Source organism: Pyxicephalus adspersus, chromosome 12 (genome assembly GCF_032062135.1).
Source record: "Pyxicephalus adspersus chromosome 12, UCB_Pads_2.0, whole genome shotgun sequence".
NCBI classification, from domain to species: Eukaryota; Metazoa; Chordata; class Amphibia; order Anura; family Pyxicephalidae; genus Pyxicephalus; species Pyxicephalus adspersus.
The window spans coordinates 41,328,003-41,349,822 of record NC_092869.1 but is presented as its reverse complement, the minus strand read 5'-3'; the positions used below and the strand labels follow the sequence as shown (position 1 = coordinate 41,349,822).

Genomic DNA, 21,820 nt, shown 5'->3' with positions numbered 1-21,820 from the left:
TGTGTCTATCTATCCCTCTATCCTTCTGAAATGAAGAGAATTTTTCTTTTTAATATCCACATGGCCAAAGACATAACCAGAGCCACCTTGAACCATGAAGCTGCTATGGGGCCCAGAAGCACAAGGGACCCAAATTGCCTGTTTGCCTGTTATACAGGAAGCATTTCCTTGCTCTGCAACAGACTAAAAAAAAGATGAGGATCTAATCTGAAGCATTACTGATATTTGTATATTTTGCTGTGACACTTTTAGCTACTCGGGGCAGGGTCCTCTCCTCCTCCTGTGTCACTGTCAGTCATTTGCAACCCCTAATTAATGTACAGCGCTGTGTAATATGTTGGCGCTATATAAATCCTATTTAATAATAAAAAATAACCTTACCTTTTGTAAGTATTCACAATGAAGTCAAGCAGGCAATACAACTGACTCAGACTGGAGGCATGGCTCACCACATTCTTCTGTATGTGGGAAGAAAGGGCATCATGAAAGCTTAGGAAATAAGTTGAGCACACTTTGTAGTCCTCAGGGTAGAGAGACATTAAGGAGTTCTTTACTTTCATCAAATCTTTTAAGGTGTTGATCTTAAGTTTCTCTAAGTGATGTGGAAGCCAATTCTCATCTTCCCGGTTAAGGGGCACTGATTCTGTTCGTTTGGCCACGCTGTCTTTCACCGCTGCTTTCCATAAATGTTTCCATCGTCTTGGTTGGCCAAGAGTGATCTCTGAATTCTCCAAAGAAATGTTTGAGTTTTTATGAATGATGGCCTCATTCTCCATAATGTTGACCACATCAGCGACCAAAGACTCGTCCACTTCCTGATCCAGAGTCTCCTTCACGATGGATCTAACCATGTTGAACAAAGATCCGTACAACAAATCCACGTCCTTTGCCCGCATAGTGAACTCTGTTATATTCTCATAGTAGCTATTGCCCTGACCCATCTCTATGAGTTTTTCCTCCATGATATTTATATTTCTGAAAGCCTTACTAAGATGTCGGCTATGAATAAGTTCATTTATTTCCATCACTGTAACAGAGAACAAGAACTATTAAAGATATGTTCAGGACATAATATAAAACATAAAAATCATAGATACATGCATCAAGTGAATAGCTATCCAGACTTTTTATTGTACACATTACCATATGTGTGTTTCTTAAACTGTCAAGGAAACAAATAAAATGACTTCCAGAAGTTTGCCCAGGATTTCATACTCAAGTCTCTGAATTAGAACACAATTGTTGCATGGAAGGAAGCAAAACTCCTAAGCATGTTCTATGTCAGTATTTCAGGGGTAAAATCAGCTAAAGGGGCTAAATCATGGGTAAAACCACAGAAAACTCATAATTCAATTCTTGCAGAGAAAAAGCCCCTGGATTGTCTTCTATCGTTCCATTAGTAAGATCTGTTTCACAATCTGAGATCAATTTTGGTGGAAAACTAGACTAGAATCCAATTCATGTAAGTACATTTACGCAATTTACGCAAATAACACTGCTTATCAATAAAAGTACAATCTTTATTAAGTAGTATACACATTTTGGTTGGTGTACTATAGTTGGACTTATATTGGACTTTTATATTGGCTATTTTATTTTATTTCACATATGTCATGATATCCTTTTTCCATATTTGCCGTTTATGTTTATTTTGTATAGTCAGTAAAATTTGGAATATTGCACCTATCCTATACAATCAAGAGCTCATTGAACAGATTGTATATATATATATATATATATATATATATATATGTGTGTGTGTATATATATATATATATATATATATATATATTTTTTTTTTTTTTTGCTTATGTTCTAGTATGAACGTTTGACACCCTTACTAATAATTGAGCTGTACTATATGTAAGACAGACGATATTATTGGTTTCTTGTATAATTATGTTTGTATATACAATGTGCCTATGTGCAGCCAGCAAATAAACACCCAGTACCAAGTTCCCTGAGGAAACCCTTAGAGGCAAAACGCGTTGGTACACAGAATGTTCAATTGCTTCAATTTTAATAGGGATTCAATGTCTAGTTGATAGGTCAAAAGAACCCCACAAATGCAGCATGGATGACCTTCACTTTGTTAAATTGTTTAATAATAATATTGTTGTATGCACATTCCTAAATAAGGATTTTTTTCTGCTAATACATTGCCGCATAAAAAAAGGACCCTGGCTTTTCTCTTTTTCTTTGTTATATTTACATTGATTTACATCAGGGTAGGTGGCCAGACAATGTCTTTGATTGGCATTTTCCTGCCAAATTTTTGGGGAAAGCCAAATAACCTAACTGCATGTTTTTGGAATGTAGGTGCAAACCCACGCAAACACGGGGAGAACCTGCAAACTCCATGCAGATAATGTCCTGGCTGGGTTCTTCTCTGATTTTATATTTGTTTTCTTTCTCTTACAGCACACATTTAGCTGGTTCTGAAATGTAAGATGCAGAGAAACACCAAATGAGCAGCACACCCATTGTTACAAAGTGGTTTCCTTCATAGGGATAATAACAGGCGATACAGCAAATGCTTTTGGGATTTGAAAAGATCCCTGTTTATTTGGGATTTCGAGGCTGTAAAAGGCTTTTAAAAGACCTTGGAGATTCCTGAACATTTAAGCCTGTGTATTGTGGAGCAGCCAAGCTGGAACGTTTGGTTCCGATGACCCTGGAAAGATTCAGCTTCCTATATTTCTGCATAGTGCATAGGTGACTTTCACCATAATTCTTTATTACATGCAGAGAAATTGGGAAATGTAAACAAAACAGCTCTAACATGTTTGGAATGCAATGGAAACAAGCCTTCGGCTTAACTCCTCAATCACCGAATACGCTGCAAATGCAAAAATCTGAAAGCAGCAACAGATCAGGTGACACGCTGAAATAGGGGAACAAAGCCAAAACACATAAATAGGTAATATATATGCAAAGCGAAAAGCTGTTTGCTTGTTTCTGCTTTTAGTTTTTAGTAGCCCATTTGAAATAAAGAAAAGCGTTGTAACAAAAAATATTAAGCTTGCCTCTAATAATGTTGCTTCTTTGGCTCCCATGGCTGTGCCACAGATTGCACATACAATGCAAATTTCAACACATTGGTTACTAGTCCTTCCTCAAATCCTCAAAATCTCTGGCGACCCCAATCATGCAAAATCAAAACAGAAAATATTTTTTTGTGGCAAATTCAAATTGTAATTAGGAAATTAGGCTTAGGTTCAAAGTAGAGAGAATCATGAAAGAATCTTCTGGATTCCGTGAGTGCTGGTGCAGATGTGTAAGACAGCCAGTAACTGAACCTAAGAACATTTGGGATGCCTTTTTGATTGTACCTAAGAGGAACTTTCCTTGTGAGAAAACCTTTTCAACTATTATACCTAAAAGTTCTCAACAAATCCTGTAGGCGAAATGCGTCGGGAGTGGGACGTTATACTTTTGCATATTTATTTCCTCTGTATAGATGCAAGGTACCACTTCCCGAAACGCGTCGGGTAGCAAGTGATCAATTGTATATTTTGTATATATTACCAATACTTGCACTATTGTAATCTGAACCGTTGGAGGGGGCACATTCTAGCCCTAAAAGTGTATTCGCTCAACAAACTACTGTGCTGTACACATGTGTGTTATTGTTTATTTGTTATATTTTGTATAATCAAATTAATACATTCTGTTTTAACTAATATCTTTTTATTCATCTGCCCTAAAAGCCTATTCTCTATCCCCCTTTACCTGTATTCCCTTTAAATGGGAGTGACCAGTCTTTAACATTTATACCTTAATGAAACTTGTGAATTTTAATTTAATTCACTTTAATTTCATTTGCTTTGTCCATCTTTTCTGTTGTGATTTTGCACACACAATGCAATTGAATTGAATGCCATACATGCACATCTGCTTCTAATGTGCTTGCACTAAAACTTTACATTAAAGCCAAAATGTAATGCTTTAGCAGCCAGTTGATATTCAGAGTTGGATGCCCCCATTCATTACTTTATCTTGTTTTTTATAATATACTTTTCAAGATTTCCAGGCTAGTCACATGATGCCCAGGGTCATTCTTCTCTTCTGATCGACTCCCAGTGCTGGGCAGTAAACCAGAAGGTAGAGGACATCTGGAAGTGCAAAAACAGTGCATGTTGTGTCGCTTCTCGCCCTTTCGGCTAAGATCAAGTGTAGTACCTAATCCTTCCAATTATCAGGGTGGAACGGCACTGTATTCCTGGTTAAGGACGGTCTACTTGATGGTATAGCTCTGTAAGGGGCCGCCCTATGCTAATTCCTCCGGCTTGGTCCACCGGAGAGGTGTGTGGGACCTGCCCTGAGAAAGAGCTCCCAGATAGTGGACTGACCCGCTGGTTGGTGCAGGGAAAACTTGGTCTGGTCATTCGGTCTTGAGAGCTTTGCGAATCTCGCTAAGTATCGTCCCCCTGGAGTGGCGATCCAGGGGTACCTTAAAATCACTAAGGCCCGGGATTTTTAATGTACACCAGCACGTCACTAATGCTGATTTAGCACTTTGCCTCTAATCTGCATTAGCTGCATCTAGTGCAGATGGGCAATTTTTTAACCTCTGCCCAGTGTCTTATGCACTATGCACTTATTTTCTATGTATTTTTCTGTTGTCACTTGTCACTGGAGTGGTATTTGTGTGCCACTTTTTTGATGGAGGGTGCTATTCCCTTATGGGCTAGCCCTAAAGTCTTGGAGAGTGCTTTGGTCCAACAGCCTGGCACTCCCCCTTAATGGGAGTGTCTCTTCGGGAGAGCTCCCAGCTTAGTATCTGGTGGGACCTGCTTAGGCGGTCCCACAGAGAAAAGAACCCCATCTGGCTTTGGCCAGAGGGCCTAGTAGGTCCATTCCAGCTTCGGCTGGATGGACTCAGTACCCAGCCCTCGTCTGAAAACCTTGCTTCGGAGGGTCTGGGGAAATTGGGTGGCCCTTCCTCTTTTGAGGACGGATCACAAATAGTACCCCAGTGCACGTTTTTTGTGGGGTGTTTTTGCACTTTCACTTTTTTATCGAGCACAGGGTTTTTGTTTAGTGGATCACGTTTTGCGAGATTCGATAAAAAAAAAAAACAGTGCATGTTGTGTTTCTTTGGAAGCTCAAATACATGAACAGCTCTTGCATTCGAAATCAGACCCAAAGCCTTACACTCCAGGGGGAGGCATATACACCCTCATAAGATAACTTTAAAAAAAGAGTTAAAGCAAAAGTAAAATGCAATGTTTTTTTTCATTGGTGTTACAAAGTTTGGTATTTTCTCTCCCTGTGAGCTCTAGAATAGCATAGCCATGTCATTATTTTTGCTTTGCGAGTCTTGCAAGTTTCATCCACCACCGAAGTGCCAATTTGAGCCGAAAGCTGTCTATATAAATAAAATAATCATAGCCTGAACTCCATACTCCGCTGCACATTGAAGACCATATTCAGAGAAGCGTTATCATCCAAGGTTATAATTTTACTTTCATCACCATATCATTCTGGCAGAGCACCAGAATTATTTCATAAGGATTATTGAAAATGCAGATGGTGCTGTTTTTTTGCAAGTGATGAAATAGTATGATGAAAGCGATCATAATGGGAAAGGTTACACATGCTTTATTTAAAGTTGGGTTCTAGCCTTACCCAGATAGTCCTCTTAAGTGCTGAAAGTGATGAGTCTTATTTTCCCTGCATGCCGTGACTTTCACACAAGCATTGAAAATTGGCAGTAGGTATCTTAAGCCCACCTCATACCGTGTCCCATGGACTACAAGGATCATCCAGCCTTCTCCTACCCAGATGGCCTGGCTTTCCACTTTCAGCTTTTTGCTTTCTGTCCAGACATTTTTTATACTATATCCATTGCAGTACAATGTGTCGCTACAGCAGATATGCTGCTGCATTAATTTCCTTTTTTGTGCGGGGCCACATTCACTATAATGAATGGGGTGCCACTTGTGTGTGCTACAAGAAAAAGTCTCATACACATCTCAACACAAAGAATCATTTTTATAAACCTTTTTCTATTAAATATGCTTTTTTTGCATATAACACACATCAGAGATCAGTAGTATGAACAGCATAATGTAGGGGCTCATAGTATGCACAGCAGAGTGTAGGGGCCAGTAGCATATACAGCAGAGTGTAGGGGTCAGTAGTATTTACAGCAGATACTACAGAGTACAGGCGTCATTAATATATACTACAGAGTGCAGGAGTCAATAATATGTACTGCAGAGTGCAGGGGTCAGTAGTATATACTGCAGCGTGTAGGGGTCAGTAGTATGTACTGCGGATTGTAGGGGTCAGTAGTATGTACTGCAGAGTGTAGGGGTCTGTAGTATGTACAGCAGAGTGTAGGGGTCTGTAGTATGTACAGCAGAGTGTAGGGGTCTGTAGTATGTACAGCAGAGTGCAGGGGTCGGTACTATGTACTGCAGAGCGTAGGGGGTCAGTAGTAAGTACTGCAGAGTGTAGGGGTCGGTAGTATGTACAGCAGAGTGCAGGGATCAGTAGTATGTATTGCAGAATGCAGGGGTCAGTGGTATATAATGCTGAGTGTAGAGGTCTGAAAAATGTACTCCACAGTTCAGGGGTCAATAGTATAATTCAGTGTGCAGGTGTCACTTGTAAGTAATGCAGCCTTTGAGGACAGTAGCATTTAATACAGGATACAGGGGTCACTGCTCCAATTTGGGCAGCAATGGCATAATGATATATTAAGGACAAGTCCACCAAATATCTCTCCCTGATGCCACTTCTCATTAAACATTTGTTCCTAAAATATAACACTCATTTATTTAGAAAAGAAAATCCCTTTAAAGCAAATATCGAGCAGCAGTTAGAATCAAACCCACTGCAGGTTCAGATCCATAGCTCATCCCTAAGTACACATTACTTAAACAGATATTAGGACAACATACATGTATTAGTTCAACATATTATGTTTTAATGGTACACTAATACACTAAGGTAATGATTTTGCATTGCAGAACTCTCCAAGGTAACTTTGGCGAAATTCGGTGTAATTTTAATCAAAAAATTCTATTATGATGGTAAACCATGCAATGACAACTAGAATATGCAACTAGAACATGCGTACGTAGAAAATATACCCTACTTTACTTTAAGTGATAAAATAATAAACTCACCTGATAAAAGTTTCTCTTCTTCCTCAGCTTGTACTTTATCTACTTCTTTAACTTCTTGTACAGGACATTTGTCTTCATATTCATTAAAGTCTATTTTCTTTTTGGATTTCTTGCTAGTTTTCAGTACGTTGATCAAAGAAGTCGATGACCGAGGTGAATTCTTATGCGGTGAGTTTGCTTCTTCTTCATTTTCATGTTTCTTATATATTTTACTTAACCTAACAGCTATTCGACTAAAGGTCTCCTTTTTATCTGGGGAGACTGACTCTTCTTTTTGGTCTTGACGTTTCATCTCTTTTTTACTACTTTTAGGAATATGGCCAGGTCCAACTGGTGACTCCTCCAATTCTGGTAAACCTTGGCTTTTCTCTCCTACTTGAGATTCTAACTTTTCAAATGTGTTAATTCCATCTTCCTCCCCTTGGTCTTTGTAATCCCTCCCAACTGTTGACTGAATTTCTAAAGAGTTTCGTTGTTCACCTTGAATTTTCCCCTTTATACTGCTTTTACTGCTTCTAAAGTTTCCAAAACGATTGAGTAGACCTTGACTTTTTTCTTCCATTTTCGGTTCTGGATCATCAAATGGATTTGTCCCTTCAGTTTCATTTTGGACTTTGTAATCTTTTCCAACTATCAATTGGTCTGGTAAGCTTTGCAGTGTGGTGCCATTAGATTTCTTTACAGTCTTTTTGCTGATTCTGAAACTTCCAAAAGGGTTTGATAGACCTTGACTTTTCTCTCCCTCGTTTGGTTCTGGATCATCAAATGGATTTGTTCCTTCTTTTTTATCTTGTACTTTTTTCCCAGCTTTTGATTGCTCAGGTATACTTTGCAGTTCAGAGTTGTTAGATTTATTTACACTTTTTTTGCTGTTTCTGAAGCTTCCAAAAGGGTTTGGTAGACCTTGATTTTTCTCCTTTGCTTTTGGCTCTGGATCATCAAATGGATTAGTTTCTTCCTTTTTATCTTCGACTTTGTCATCTTTCCCAACCTTTGACTGCTCTGATAATTCGCTGTCTTTTGATTTCTTTGGACTTTTTTTACTGAGTCTAAAGCTTCCAAAAGGGTTAGGAGGACCTTGACTTCTCTCTCCAGCTTTTGGTCCTGGATCCTTACATTGGTTGCTTCCTTCTTTTTTATCTTCTACTCTCTCCATGCTTTATTTAAGCTCTGTACTTCTCTGCCTGAAAAACAAAAAATAAATCAATTTATTGCTATAGTTGTAACTTATTCACGTGTAGTTCTTGGGGATTTCCATAAACTCTGACTCTTTAGGCTGGTCCAGATTCCCAGTATTCTAAATCTAATTCTATGGTAATGGTATTTGGTACTTCCCTGCTTTACCAGAGGTCATTCAGGAAAATACATTTAAGGAAGTACAGAGCCAATATAATATTGGAGCCCAAAAAGAACTTTCAGTTTTAAAAAGCTACCGTAATTACATTTCAGGTGCATAAAAACAAAAGATGTGCAAAGTTCTTTTTTTTTCAACAATTACAGAGTAGAAAAGCCTGTTCATTGACAGCATGCTATAGAGCAGAGTTTCTCTATGCTTTCACAATGGGGGAACCCTTTGAATCATTTTCAGGGAATCCCTTCCATAATTATTATATCACAGATCACAGTACATTAGTGAGGTGGTCAATAAGAAGAATGTCACTTACTTTGCTGGCCAGTTGCATAATGTCACCCTTACAGATAGCCAAAAAAAAAAATTGGTGCCAGTGGTAACTGACCTGAGAGGTGCAAACTGCTCATTGCTCAAAGAACCCCTGGCAACTTCTGGAGGAACCCTGGACTACAGTGTATGAAGCTTCTTTAAACTTAAAGTTAAATTAGACTTTGATTTAGATTATCAGTCGTTTAGTGTTGGCTGACTTCAGGGCTTGGGATCAAAGTTCCTTCAATGATATCTTTCTGCCAGATGGGGCTACATACAGTGTTCATTTTTTTTGCATTTGATTAAAACAAATGACCTTTCAACTTGATTAGCTAAAGAATAGTTCCTATTTTGTTCAACTCCACTTTACATGGTGATAATTTGCAGGTACAAAGTCTACAAGAGCCACAGGATACTTCTCTACAATAGGAAGCAATGGTGCAGCAATGGATGTAGAAGCAATTCTCAGGCCCATGGTGACCCATCTGTAACCGTACTCTATGAGCATGATTTATTAAAGCTCGCCAAGGCTGGGGAGGATACACTTTCATCAGTGAAGCTGGGTGATCCAGAAACCTAGAACAGATCTGGTCCAGGAAAGAAAACTTTTGCTAACAAATAGCAAATTACTTTTACAAAATCCAGGTTTGCTGGATCTCAGCTTGTACAGGTGTGCACATTGGCAAAAAAAGTTTTTATTTTTGAATCTTTGTAACACTGTGGTGTCAGTTAGAACAGAGGTTCCTAACCAGTAAGACTCTAAATCCAAAGGGGTATTGGAACCAAATTATAGGAGGGTTGGTGGCATGGCTGTCATCTCCTGTGCATAGTAGAAATCAATCATGGCATGCACGTACATTATGGAATTTCTGTGTCCTGTTTAACCTAAATTTTTTTTTTTCCTACTGGTAAAACATAGAGAGTCTGATCTAATAAACCTCTCCAGTAGTAGTAAATAGTCTATCATGGGAGAACGAGGGTGATTGAGCAAACCAGCAATAGATTAGGTCCAGGATTGTAAACATTTGCCAACTTAGAGCAAATGATTTTTAAGAAACCCATTCCAGGTTTGCTGGATCACTCAGGTTCTCCTATGATTGTTTATCTTTTCCACACTTGGAAAGCCTTATTAAATCAGGCACAAAGTAGCAGATACTTCCTGCACTGCACTGTAGAGGAGGATCATTTTTACCCTAGGAAACTTACCCCTTTCACCAGCTCTTTAACATTGTGGGGGCGAGAGCTAGGCAGGAGTGATAACGCTGATTCAAATTTCAGTTCCCACACAGGCAGTATGCACAGGAAGAATGGATGCTCACTGGACATCTTGTAGGATCAGCAACACATTTTCAATATAGCATTTATAAGGAGCTACAACATTGGGATTGTGCGTGCATATGATAGATGTATTCTATATTGAGCATACTATACAGCAAAGCTTAGAGAGAGGAAGAAGAAGCAGAAACAAAGAGCCAGCTGGGTTTCTGCAAGCAGCATGTTGATAGGAAGACAACAGAGTGACCTTGAGATTAAAGGTGCGTACACACTTCCAATTTTTATCGTTCAAAACGAACGACGAATGATCGATTGGGCAAAAAATCGTTCGTAAAAAAGTAACCAACGACGCCGACGAACGAGGAAAGTCGTTGGAAACGAACGACCGGACCGGCGGATCGGATTGGACGACGATCGTTGAACATCGTTCGTGTGTACGGTCGTTCGTTGATCGTCCATGGGCTGAGCATGCGTAATGAACGAACGTTCGTTCACTTTCCTGTCGTGCACATAGTTCCTCTACGAACGATCGTGTCGTTATCTCTATGTGCAGGATCGGTGCTATACGATCGTTCGTAGATATCGTGCAGGATCGTTCGTCGTTCGTTTTACAACGATAATAATTGGAAGTGTGTACGTAGCTTTACTCATCCTTGAGTGGCTTCTACTTTCACTGTCCAGTCACAGGATAGGGAAAGGAACTCTAAGTGAAAGTGCAACTGAAGGAGAAAAAGTCAGATCCCCTCCATTAGAAAGTTTTTGGGTGAGCTGTGTAAAATATGCTTGGGTGAAAAGAAATACAGATAAATATCTCTCATTTATGTACTATAGCTGTATATTTACCTGGGGTTGAAACATTTTTATAAAGAAAGGGAAACTTTTCTGCAGAAATACAAACCAAACTGACATGCAGATACCATATCAGTGCCTGATGTTCTCTTTAAACAACCAAGGTCATAACTTGTCAATAAGCCGTCTATGAGATCAGCATGCACAGGTTAATGATATGCTTGTTTGCCTTCTGCATAACTTTCAGCCTATTAAACCCCCCTCCCTCCCTAAAAGGTCATGAAAATTCCACATACTTATTAAAAGTACATTTTCACCGAGTCTTATTACACGTAATGACACATTAATATGCTGGGAACAACCACGGGGTATTGACACAGAAAGAAAGAAATGTTAGCATTTACCTGAAAGGTATGTACATACATTCTCTACATGTGGGTAGAGATGAATCACATGATGATATTCTGCAATATATAAGTGACAAGTGACATTTTTCTTCCCGGCTATCATAGTGTAATTATTAACTTGGAAAAATGCACAATCGTCTGTGAATCTGAGATTTTACACTGTGAAAAGAAATAGCTGTGAGATATATCTAAATTATTAATATTATTATTTAAAGTGTACCTAAACTCAGAATTTTCACTTTACGTAAAGGGGTGGACAACCCCTTTATGTAAGGTAAAAATTCTGATCTCGAATTCTTGATCGCCTAGGCAGTCGAGAATGAATGGGAGCGCAAAGATTCCTGGGATACCTACATCACGCATCCTGGGTGGCTCTTGGGCGTTCGTTCTGCACATGCTCGAGCATCTCAGACATGCGCAGAAGGAGACTTTTTGTGCAAAGAGAAAAATTTGCCGATCTTACGCATGCCCAGTTAGATCGGCAATTTTTTTTTTCATCCGATCGGCAATTTTTTTTTTCATCCTACGCCACCTGATCTTGTGCCTGGGTCGGGGATGAAGAATGAAGAAGAAAAGAAAGAAGAGCAGAACATGGTGGTGAAAATGCAGTGACCCGATGCAGGACATCCCCGGATGGATCGGACTGCCCCGCGGGATTGAAGGTAAGCGTTTTATCTTTTTCTTTTTTTTGCAGTTTTGAGTTCAGTTCCTCTTTACTAATAATAATAATAAACATGATTTATATAGCACCAATATATTATGCAGCACTGTACATTAAATACTATATATATATATATATATATATATATATATATATATATATATTACTTTCCACCTGCCAAATAGATTGGATTTATTTTAGATGGTCTGACTCATTACTATGTGTCTCAATTAAATAAGCCCATACATATATTTAAATTTGCACTACATACAAGAGTTCAAGGACACCCCTACACCAATTATTACCCATAGACAGGCCTGTCATTAGGTATTTTTTGGGCCCCATACTTGGGTAACTTCCCTGGCCCTCTTCCTCCATATCGAAAAATTCCAACATTGCAAAATTCCAGCTTTTTTGATCTGGGTCCAGAAATACCCCCTTCCCCCTCTTCCATGGCAAGCCCTTCCTAAATTGAAGTCAGCTGACTTTAATTGAAGGGTTCATGCATACAATGGACAAGCTTTTCCTTTTAAATCTTTATTTTACACCTTTAAAGTAAAAATGTCACTAACAGATGCAGCGAAGTACAGATCTGCCAAATACTAGAGGAAGAAGCAAAGCGGTGCATAGTGCTATAGCAGTGTTTCTCAACCCTTTTTAACACAGGGGACCCTTTAGAAATAACTTTCAGGTCTTGGGGAACCCCTTCTATAATTCCTATATCCACAGCTCACAGTTTATTACTGTGGTGGTCATTGGGAAAAATTCCTCTTACATAGTCAGCCATTCCCTTAGATTGAATGGTAATGAGATGGCCATTGGGGTGGCACAAATTGCTCATTGTTTAAGGAACCCCCAGTAACCTTTGGAGGTACCCTGGTTGAGAAACTCTGTGATATACGATTCACTTGTGTGATTTGTGTATATTTTAATAAACATTATATTTATATACCTTGGATTTTTTGGCATAGGCCCAGTATAGTTGCAAGCAGTTTGTTCGTCCCTTACAAATTCCAAACTCATTGAACCATTTAAATCCAACAACACTACTCCATATTTAATCATTACAAAGACTCCGAATCATTTTGCCTAAAAAGAGAAAATTTTCTAAATCTCAAAAATCTTGTAGACATTTGTTAGGCAAATGAAAGCACCTAATCTTGCTGTATCCTACTGTTTGCTGAACACCTACCGGTCCCCTTTTACCTCCTTTGTGAAGAAATGACACCGACCATGTAACTGTTCCATAAAATAGTAACATTTCTAAAAATCAAACATGAAATATTGTTTTATTGTCAAACAGATAATGTAAACCCAGCACCAGAAATCTGTGTGCAAACATAACACAAGACCTACAGCAAATACTCACACAAGTACTAGAAAAGGTAAACTCTCCCATCTCAGCCCAGTTCTTACCGTTCATCCAGAAGTTTGCAGATTTTGTCAGAAAGAAGTTACGAATCTTACAGCTTATCACCTGGAAGGCACAAGGGCAGTGCACAATCTCTTCTTACCTGCATAGACAGTACTTGCACTTTCTGTTTTGATTGAGTGTCATGTTACATTGCGTCCAGGAAACAATAAATATTTGTAATCATTAACTGCATATTGCATTAAAGCAAAACTAAGGTTCAAAACCTACAGGCTGTTCTGTTGCCAGATTTGCACTCTGATACAATCATTTCTTTTTATTTTATGTCTGCAACTTTCTGCCCTTCTGAGCTGAGCACTTTTAAGGGCAAAATCAGAAACCTGTTAATCGAATGTGCAAGATTGCTTGAATTCATTATACAAAGTGTACGTCTTAACTGTTAAAAATTCTTAATCCCAATTCACTTGTATTGGCTGTGTAGGGTTTTTCATTCTTTTTAGACCAATGGCTCCATAAATTTGCAAAAACCAGAAAACACTTGTACAGGTCCATGTCCAGGCGTTTATGCACATTTTAGGAGCCTTTTCTTTGAATAAAGTAAAAAAATAGCATGGGTCATCTCCTAATATTGAATCCAGACCCTTTAGGAGGCTTTGGACCTTTTTGGATGAGAATTGGGTCAGGGAGCAACTCTAATGTCCATAACAAGTCCTCTGAAATCTGACTTGCCAATGAAAGAAGGGGGCAAAAAAAGTGTTTAGGTTTCTTCCCTTTCTGAGAAAATACCCAACAGTTGCAAGGATTATCAACCCCACAAAAATACCTCTTTATTATGAGGGCCTGCGGCTGGGGAGATTATCTGGAATATGTAAGCCTAGGACCACCATCAGAAATTTCAGGGCTCCATACTAGGTCAACTTCCTGAGCCCCCCTTCCCCATGTCTAAAGTTTCCAGCATTTTAAAAGTCAAACTCTTTAGATCAATCCCCAGGACAGAAGTATCCCTTGTCCCCCACTGACGGCAGCACTTTGTATACCCCCTTTGGAAAGGAGTTTCCTATTTAGCATGGGGTCTCCTTTATTATTGAACCAGACCCTATAATAGGCTTGGAACCAACCTTTCTGGATAGGTATTGGGGCAGGGAGGATGTGTGCTCCCTCTCCTGTCCATAAAAAAACCTCAGAGATCTGGCATGCAAAAAAGAAGGTGCAAAAAACTTTAAGCCTCATCCTTCTTTTATGCATTTATATGTAAAGATTTGAGAACATTTCTCCTTTGAGTTTAGGGACTTCAAAGAAGAACAGAAAGTCTTTTTTTAAATTACCGTATTAAAACCCACAACATTTTTAATACTTACAATCTTGAAAAATATACAAACAGCATTTTTAGTAAAAAAAACATCAATAATAACTATTTTAACACTAATAATAACAATTGTAATACTGATATTGGTACTTTGTAGTATTTGATGGATAATGACTGGCAGGCATAGAAGCGTTGAATGGTATGCCGTAAATATCAATATGGGATCTGGTGGCATTACCCACTTCCTTCAATAAACATTCCAACAAGTTTTCAATGTAAGTGGCACATTTTGCAGAAAAAAACATTTCATCATTTATCAGCACCATCCAAAGACTGCATGTCTAAAAGGCTATGTCAGGCATAGAAAAACTACGGCCCGCGGGCCGTATACGGCCCAATACGATTGTTTCTCTGGCCCCCACTAGGGGGCGCACTGGCCAGAGCCGCGGAACATGTCCCAGCTTTTGGAGGTGGGCAGGCTGTGTCCCTGCACATAACCCGCCCACTCTCCCATCACAAGCTCAGATCTGCGATGGGAGAGTGGGCGGGGTTATGCCATCAAGACGTCATGTTCAGTGGCACCATGATGGCATAACACCGGCCCCTCTTCCATCGGCCCGGCCCCTCTTTCAAATTTTATATTGTGGCCCCTGACTGAAAAAGTTCTGGGCTATGTAGTAAAGTTGGTGTCAAGATGCAAAATAATTGACTTTTTATGCAAATATCTTGCACTGCCTTGAAATTGGGTCAATCAGACTCCACAACTATAAAATGTGATTGGCTTAGGCTACATACACAGGTCAGATGATTCCCATCTGATAATCGCCTCAGGGCTGATATCGCACGAGAATCTGGCATGTGTACATTGATTGTTGTCCAGATGACCGTCCTGGTGGATCCATGGACAACAGACGGGGAACGATCGCAATGAAAGTGAAGGGGAGAAAGCGCAGCGGGGTGCCACTCCGTCGTTCCCTCCCCTCTCCATAAAGCTGAATAGTGCTGTATGTACATCGCTTGTTCATGCATTGTGCAGTCTTTTGTTGTTGGAAAGGATCTTGAAAGATCCCTTCCAATAACAATTATTGCACGTGTGTACCCAGCCTTATTTTTAAGTCAGTGCTATCTGCATGCAAAAGACAAATTTTGGTCTGCCACTAGAATGGGAATGGAGACAACAGCCAGACAATAGGCAGAACTGTCCAAGAGGAGTTCCCTCTAGCACTGGAAATATATGCTCTCACCTCTTGTTGAGTCAATAGGACAGGAAATGAAACAAAATCTTTCAAATTTCTCCACTCTAATAATATAGGTATACTATGAAACAGAACAGGCCTTTGGTGTAAAGTAGTCTGTATCTGAAAACAGAATGTTCTTTGGTCCATTTAGCTGTGAGTGACTTTTTTGCAGTTGGCGAAAATGTTCTTGAAGGTCCCTGTTACGCCCAGTGCCTTGAAGATGTAAAATGCATGAGATTTGGTCCTCTCTAAAAAAAGTGGAGATACATGTAAGTTTATATTTTTTCCAGGTTTTTTCTACAGCTACACACAGGGTTAGATTAACATCCATATCGTTTTAATATGGAGCACTATGGAGCATTCTTAAAATGTCTTATTCAATCACAGAACCCCAAAATTAGTTTTTATCCAAGGTCCAAAGGTATAAGCATAGAGTTATAATAGGACAGGATTGAATTGAATTCATGTGTAGCACAGTAGAGTGTTCTTAGTACAGAAACTATTCACATGTTGTGTATTCACAGATCCCAAAAGAATTCCAATTGTCGGGAAACCATCGGAAGATTGAGGAAATTCTAACAGGAGGATTCACAGGGCTGTATTCATTCATGATGCCCAGTGAATCCTCCTGCTTGTGTTAATTACCCTCTAGTGCCCCGGGGATCGCAGTGGAACTGCAGATAAACTCTCAATGAAATTTCTCCATTGAGAGTTCATCTGAAGTTCAGTTCCCACGGTCACTGGGCTGATAAGAAACTCCATTGAGAAACTCCATTAGAAGTTCATCCTCCTGTTTGCAATACCCGGCACTGGAGGTTAATTAACCTCTAGTGCCGCGGATCGCACGTGGTTCTAAAAATCAGAATTCGCCGCGAGTGAGTTTTAAAAACTTGCTCGTCATGCCTACTTTTTAATTGTTATTTTTGCTTATGTGTCCCAAACCTTTATAGAGGCTATTGTTTCATGCACTACACTGATGATGGTCAAAAAGCCTAAAAATGTTGCATGCAGTTTTGAATACAAAGTTCCATAATATTAGGCTATATTTTTTCTATTCAAATTTTTGGGACATGGGATGGCATGTAGATAGATACATTAATTAGGTTGTTTCTTGTTGTTCCTGTAGTCCCCTATCATCAATAGCCTAATTTTTGTACTTGCAATACATTTCTAATACATTTTTAATTTCTACATTTCTGAAAGTACTGGAAAAGAGAAACTATGGGTTGTGAAAAAGTCAAGAAAATTAAGCTGCTGAAAATAAACCATTAGTAACCTTATCAATAACTCCAAGTGCTACAAGATTGTACATAAGTACATAAGTCTCCAGTCCAGAAAAATGGTACTTAAAACAAGAAGTGAGAAAATCAGAGAAAGTCAGATAGAGCCTGTCTGATTTTTAAATAAAATAAGGTATTGTATGTAGTTTCTGGGTAAAAAAAAGAGTCTTTGCAGAGTTTATTGCTTGCCTTGTTTCATTTCCCATCAAAGTTGAAGTTGTATTCTTTTACCTGACATCTGGGTAATGGTGATACAACTCTTCCAGTTTAGATTTCATTTCCTCCTTTTTATTTGATCCAATGATTTCTGAAATTAGGCCAGTTGCTGCGATAAGTCCTTCCTGGTCAGAACCCTTAAACATAAAATATACACATAAGAGAGAACGTGACTACACACAGCAGTTACATTATAATATTTGCTGAATTTCCCATGAACCTGGCACACAGTAGACATGCCAAGTCTTGCAGATGTAAGGTTTACCCTTGGCAGTGCCTGAAACTATTCCTGGCACATTCAGGACCATGCAATTTGCATTTTCCTATCAGTGTGACAATAAGAAAATTTTAAGTATTTGAAAGAAGAAAGAAAGTGAAGAAATTAAATGCAATTAAATTAAATTACAAAGTATTTATTCTTGTCTTGAAATGTCTTTGCTCATGACTGTGATGTCAACCCTAAACCAGCCTTTGCCGGACCATTATCTGCAGGGGTGTAAAACTCAAATACACAGTGGGCCAAAATTAAAAATTTGGACAAAGTCACGGGGCAACCTTGATATTTATTGAAAAAATATCTACAATTGAGATACAAAAAAATTGAGGAATTTTTACTTCTGAGATACAGTATAACAATGAACCTTTTCATATGGAAACAAACTTAGGTTTTGCTTAAATTGAATCTGGAACGAGCAAAGTATAATTGGATATTTTTCATCAGTTATCTTGAAATGAAAATTCAACCATTTAGGTCCATGCCTTGGAGTAGCAAGGAAAAGTACATAAACATAAAAAACACAAACAAAAGAACAACAAAAAGCATAAAAAAATGAAAACATTCAAGCTTAGTTTGCTAAACTCTGATCTAATCTAATGCACATCTGGTTCATGGCAGATACCTGGCATCTCTTCTTGGACGCTAGTTTATCAATGTCCATTTCATTTGGCCATTTTTGGGAGGATTGGCCTCATGTGACTGGTAGCAGGTTGCTAATGAATGTCAGCAGAGGAGGAGGTGCTTGTGGGTCCTGATTGAAGCGCCAGCAGAGCATTCTGGGATTTGCAGTGTTAGCGGTGCGTGTGTACTAGCTCTAGTAGACATTTGGTATTTTCTCGTGGGCCAAATATAATTACAGTGCGGGCCAGATTTGGCCCGGGGGCCTGAGTTTGACACCCCTGTCTTAGAGTAACCCTTGAAATAATTTTAGGTCTAGTGAGAAGCGTTATTAAAACCAAATAAAGGCAGTGGCTAATGTTACATTGATGGTCAATAGGCAGAATATACTCCTTACAGTGGTTATCAGTGGGAGGAATGCTTTCCATACAGTGGGAAGAAGGCCACCTTACAGACAGCTAAAAAGACTATTGGAGTCCTATGGTTCGTTCTGCAAAATGACATTGGCACAGGAAATACGCAGGCACCATTAAATGGGAGGTTAATCAAGCAAAGCTAAGGAATCCCTGACAATCTCTAGAAGAACCCCAGGATTCCACAGAACCCTAAAAAAAAACCTCAACCTTACAGTGGTACCCAGTGGGCGGAATGCTCCCTTTGTGGTGGTAGTCAGTTAGAAGAATGCCTTCCTTACAGTTGTGGTTAGTGGAAAGAATGCCCCCCCTTTTACAGTGGTGGTCAATGGGAGGAATGCCTCTCTTACAATGGTGGTCAGCAGGTAGACCACCCCCCCCATTAGAATGCCCCCTTATGGACAGCTAAAAATATCATCAGTATTGTGGGGCTGGCAGTGCCAAGTGCCATTGGCACTAATACTATGAACCAAAAGGACCATTAGGTAGGAGGTCAAACAGCCATTGATTAAGGAACCTTTGAAAGAACCCTACACCCTAATATCTGCCCTGTTGAAAGACTCACCATCTCATTAGCAATCATAGTGAATGTGTCACCCTCTTTCTTAATTTTTTGGGTTGCTTTTTTCAGGTTTGATTGAGTAAGTCTTATTTTCTGCTTCATCATTTGTACAATGTATTTCTTCACCAGGTAGTTGTGAACCCTACAAGCCATGTCCTGGGGAATGAAAGTCACAAATAACATCCAGGTAAACAACGTTTACATTTAGTACATTGCAGTTTTTTCCAAGGCTCTAAACCAGGGGTGGCCAACACGTGGATCGTGATCTACCAAGTAGATTGCGGAGCCCTGCCTTTCAAAATAAACTCTACCGTGCACAGCAGTTATTAAGTCTAAATACCGTTTTTGGTAGATCATTTTGACTTGGTCATTTTAAAAGTGGCTCGAAAACCAAAAAATTGTGGGCACCCCTGGTCTAAACTGAGGCACCAGGAAGCTCAGGAGGATGCAGGATGAGCTGAGCTGATGAGAGAATGTGCAGTTTTTATGCATCTGCAATAAATTTTAAGCATGAACTGGTCCACAATGCCTATGTACTTCTTGATGATAATATGTAAATATTTCCATTTCCATGATCTGGTCACATGTTTTACTTGAAGGCTACATTATATAAAAATAGGAGGACTTGTTGGTAGACAGATACCTACCTTACCATAGGGACTGGTTAAATGCATCACACCCTGGCACATTATGCTAGCCGACTTTTCAATGGCACTGAACGCTGTGCTCTCACTTAGCCATTCCTTGGTTATCAGTTTCTGGAAGTGTGGCTAAAAGATTGTAAAATAAATTATACCAATCAAAATTATTTAAAAAAATTGATAACAAATTGCTATTTAGAGTTTTGCTAAGGTTTCCTAACTTCACTTCTATACCCATTGGTGTACTCATTCCTATTTTCCTGTATTTCCTGGCCCACTGTATTCTTTAAATGGATACAATAAAAAAATCCTATAAAAAATAAGTCTCACCTCTGTGTCATCTGTGAACAATTGGAGTATGTGCTGGTTAAGAGCCTAAATGCTGTGTTTAGATTGGCTTCTGCTACCTTGCACTGATTAATGTCTGATTGTGTCCTGCTCTGTCTAAAAATAATACAAGAAAAAAGGTTATAGTTAGGAAAATGTGTTTTAAGCCAGGAGTCGTTCAGTTTTTAATTTTTATGTACTTGTGACATGTTTCCACAAGTCCTCAAGCTCCTGCAGCCTGCAATTTCAGGTTCAGGGTCTTACACTGCTTACCTAGCTTTATCATAGTACAAGCTCCAGGTGCATCTTCCTGAATCTGACTAGTGCTCATAGTAAGGCTGTGTTTCAGAAAAGCCCTCTTGCAGTGGGTGTTTGGGAAAAACTCTCATACAAAGATTGTCAAAGTGTGTATAGAAATAGCCCTTCTACAGAGGGTGTGTTTGGTAACGTTCCGCCTACAGTGGGTGTGTCTGGTAAAAGCCCTCCTCAGAGGGTGTGTCTGGGAATAGCCCTCCTACAGAGGGTGTGTATGGAAATAGCCCTTCCTACAGAGGGTGTGTCTGGGAATAGCCCTTCCTATAGTGGGTGTGTCTGGGAAAAGCCGTCCCACAGAGGGTGTGTTTGGGAATAGCCCTCCTACATAGGGTGTGTCTGAGAATAGTCCTCCTACAAAGGGTGTGTCTAGGAATAGCCCTCCCAGAGTAGGTGTGTCTGAGAAAAGCCCTCCTACAAAGGGTGTGTCTGGGAATAGCCCTCCTACAAAGGGTGTGCCTGAGAATATCCCTCCTAAAAATGGTGTGTCTGGGAATAGCCCTCCTACAAAGGGTGTGTGTGAGAACAGCCCTCCTACAAGGGGTGTGTGTGAGAATAGGACTCCTAAAAATTGTGTGTCTGGGAATAGCCCACCTCCAAAGGGATTGTGTGAGAATAGCCCTTCTACAAAGGGTGTGTGTGAGAATAGCCCTCCTACAAAAGGTGTGTCTGAGATTAGCCCTCCTACAAAGGGTGTGTCTGAGAATATCCCTCCTAAAAATGATATGTCTGGGAATAGCACTCCTACAAAGGGTGTGTCTGGGAATAGCCCTCCTACAAAGAGTGTGTCTGAGAATAGCCCTCCCACAAAGGGTGTGTCTGGGAATAGCCCTGCTACAGAGGGTGTGTCTGAGAATAGCCCTCCTACAAAGCGTGTGACTAGGAATAACCCTCCCAGAGTGGGTGTCTCTGAATAGCCCTCCTACAATGGGTGTGTATGGAATTAGCCCTCCTGCAGAGGGTGTGTCTTGGAATAGCCCTCCCAGAGTGGGTGTGTCTGGGAATAGCCCTCCTACAAAGGGTGTGTTAAAGGAAACAGACAGCCATTGCTAGCATCTTTCTAACAATGCCGGTTTTCTGCCTATCTTTGGATTTTGTATATTTAATCTGACCTAGAACCATGGCTTCTGATCAGAAACCCATACTTGGTAAACTTCCTGGGCCCCCTCTTCCTTGTCTAAAAAGATCCGACATTGCAAAAGTCATGCTCTATTGAGTGGGGCCCGGTAAAGAACAGAAGTACCTCTTGTCCACTCCCACCACTCAATGGCGGCTATGCCTAGATCAAAGATGCAGCAAAACTCCTGATCAGCATGTTCCAAGTCAA

At 39.7% G+C, this 21,820-nt stretch overlaps 1 protein-coding gene and 1 long non-coding RNA gene across 2 annotated transcripts in view; both read right to left on the bottom strand.

Annotated features, from left to right (window-relative positions):
- The window catches only part of EXOC3L4 (exocyst complex component 3 like 4), a 31,964-nt gene extending 18,527 nt beyond the window's left edge, over positions 1-13,437 (bottom strand). The window contains exons 1-3 of the mRNA XM_072428160.1: positions 13,348-13,437; positions 7,140-8,323; positions 382-1,027 (exon numbers count right to left, since the gene is read on the bottom strand). Coding sequence (XP_072284261.1) covers positions 382-1,027; positions 7,140-8,295 — 1,802 coding nt within the window. The 5' untranslated portion in view covers positions 8,296-8,323; positions 13,348-13,437. The remainder of the gene's footprint in view (positions 1-381; positions 1,028-7,139; positions 8,324-13,347) is intronic.
- A 1,206-nt stretch (positions 13,438-14,643) lies between these two features.
- LOC140342425 (uncharacterized) lies at positions 14,644-19,353 on the bottom strand. Its single transcript, XR_011923083.1, has 3 exons — positions 19,217-19,353; positions 17,359-17,480; positions 14,644-16,095 (listed from the first exon to the last, which is right to left on the bottom strand). It is a non-coding gene; the product is annotated as an uncharacterized lncRNA (long non-coding RNA).
- Between the last annotated feature and the right edge of the window lie 2,467 nt (positions 19,354-21,820).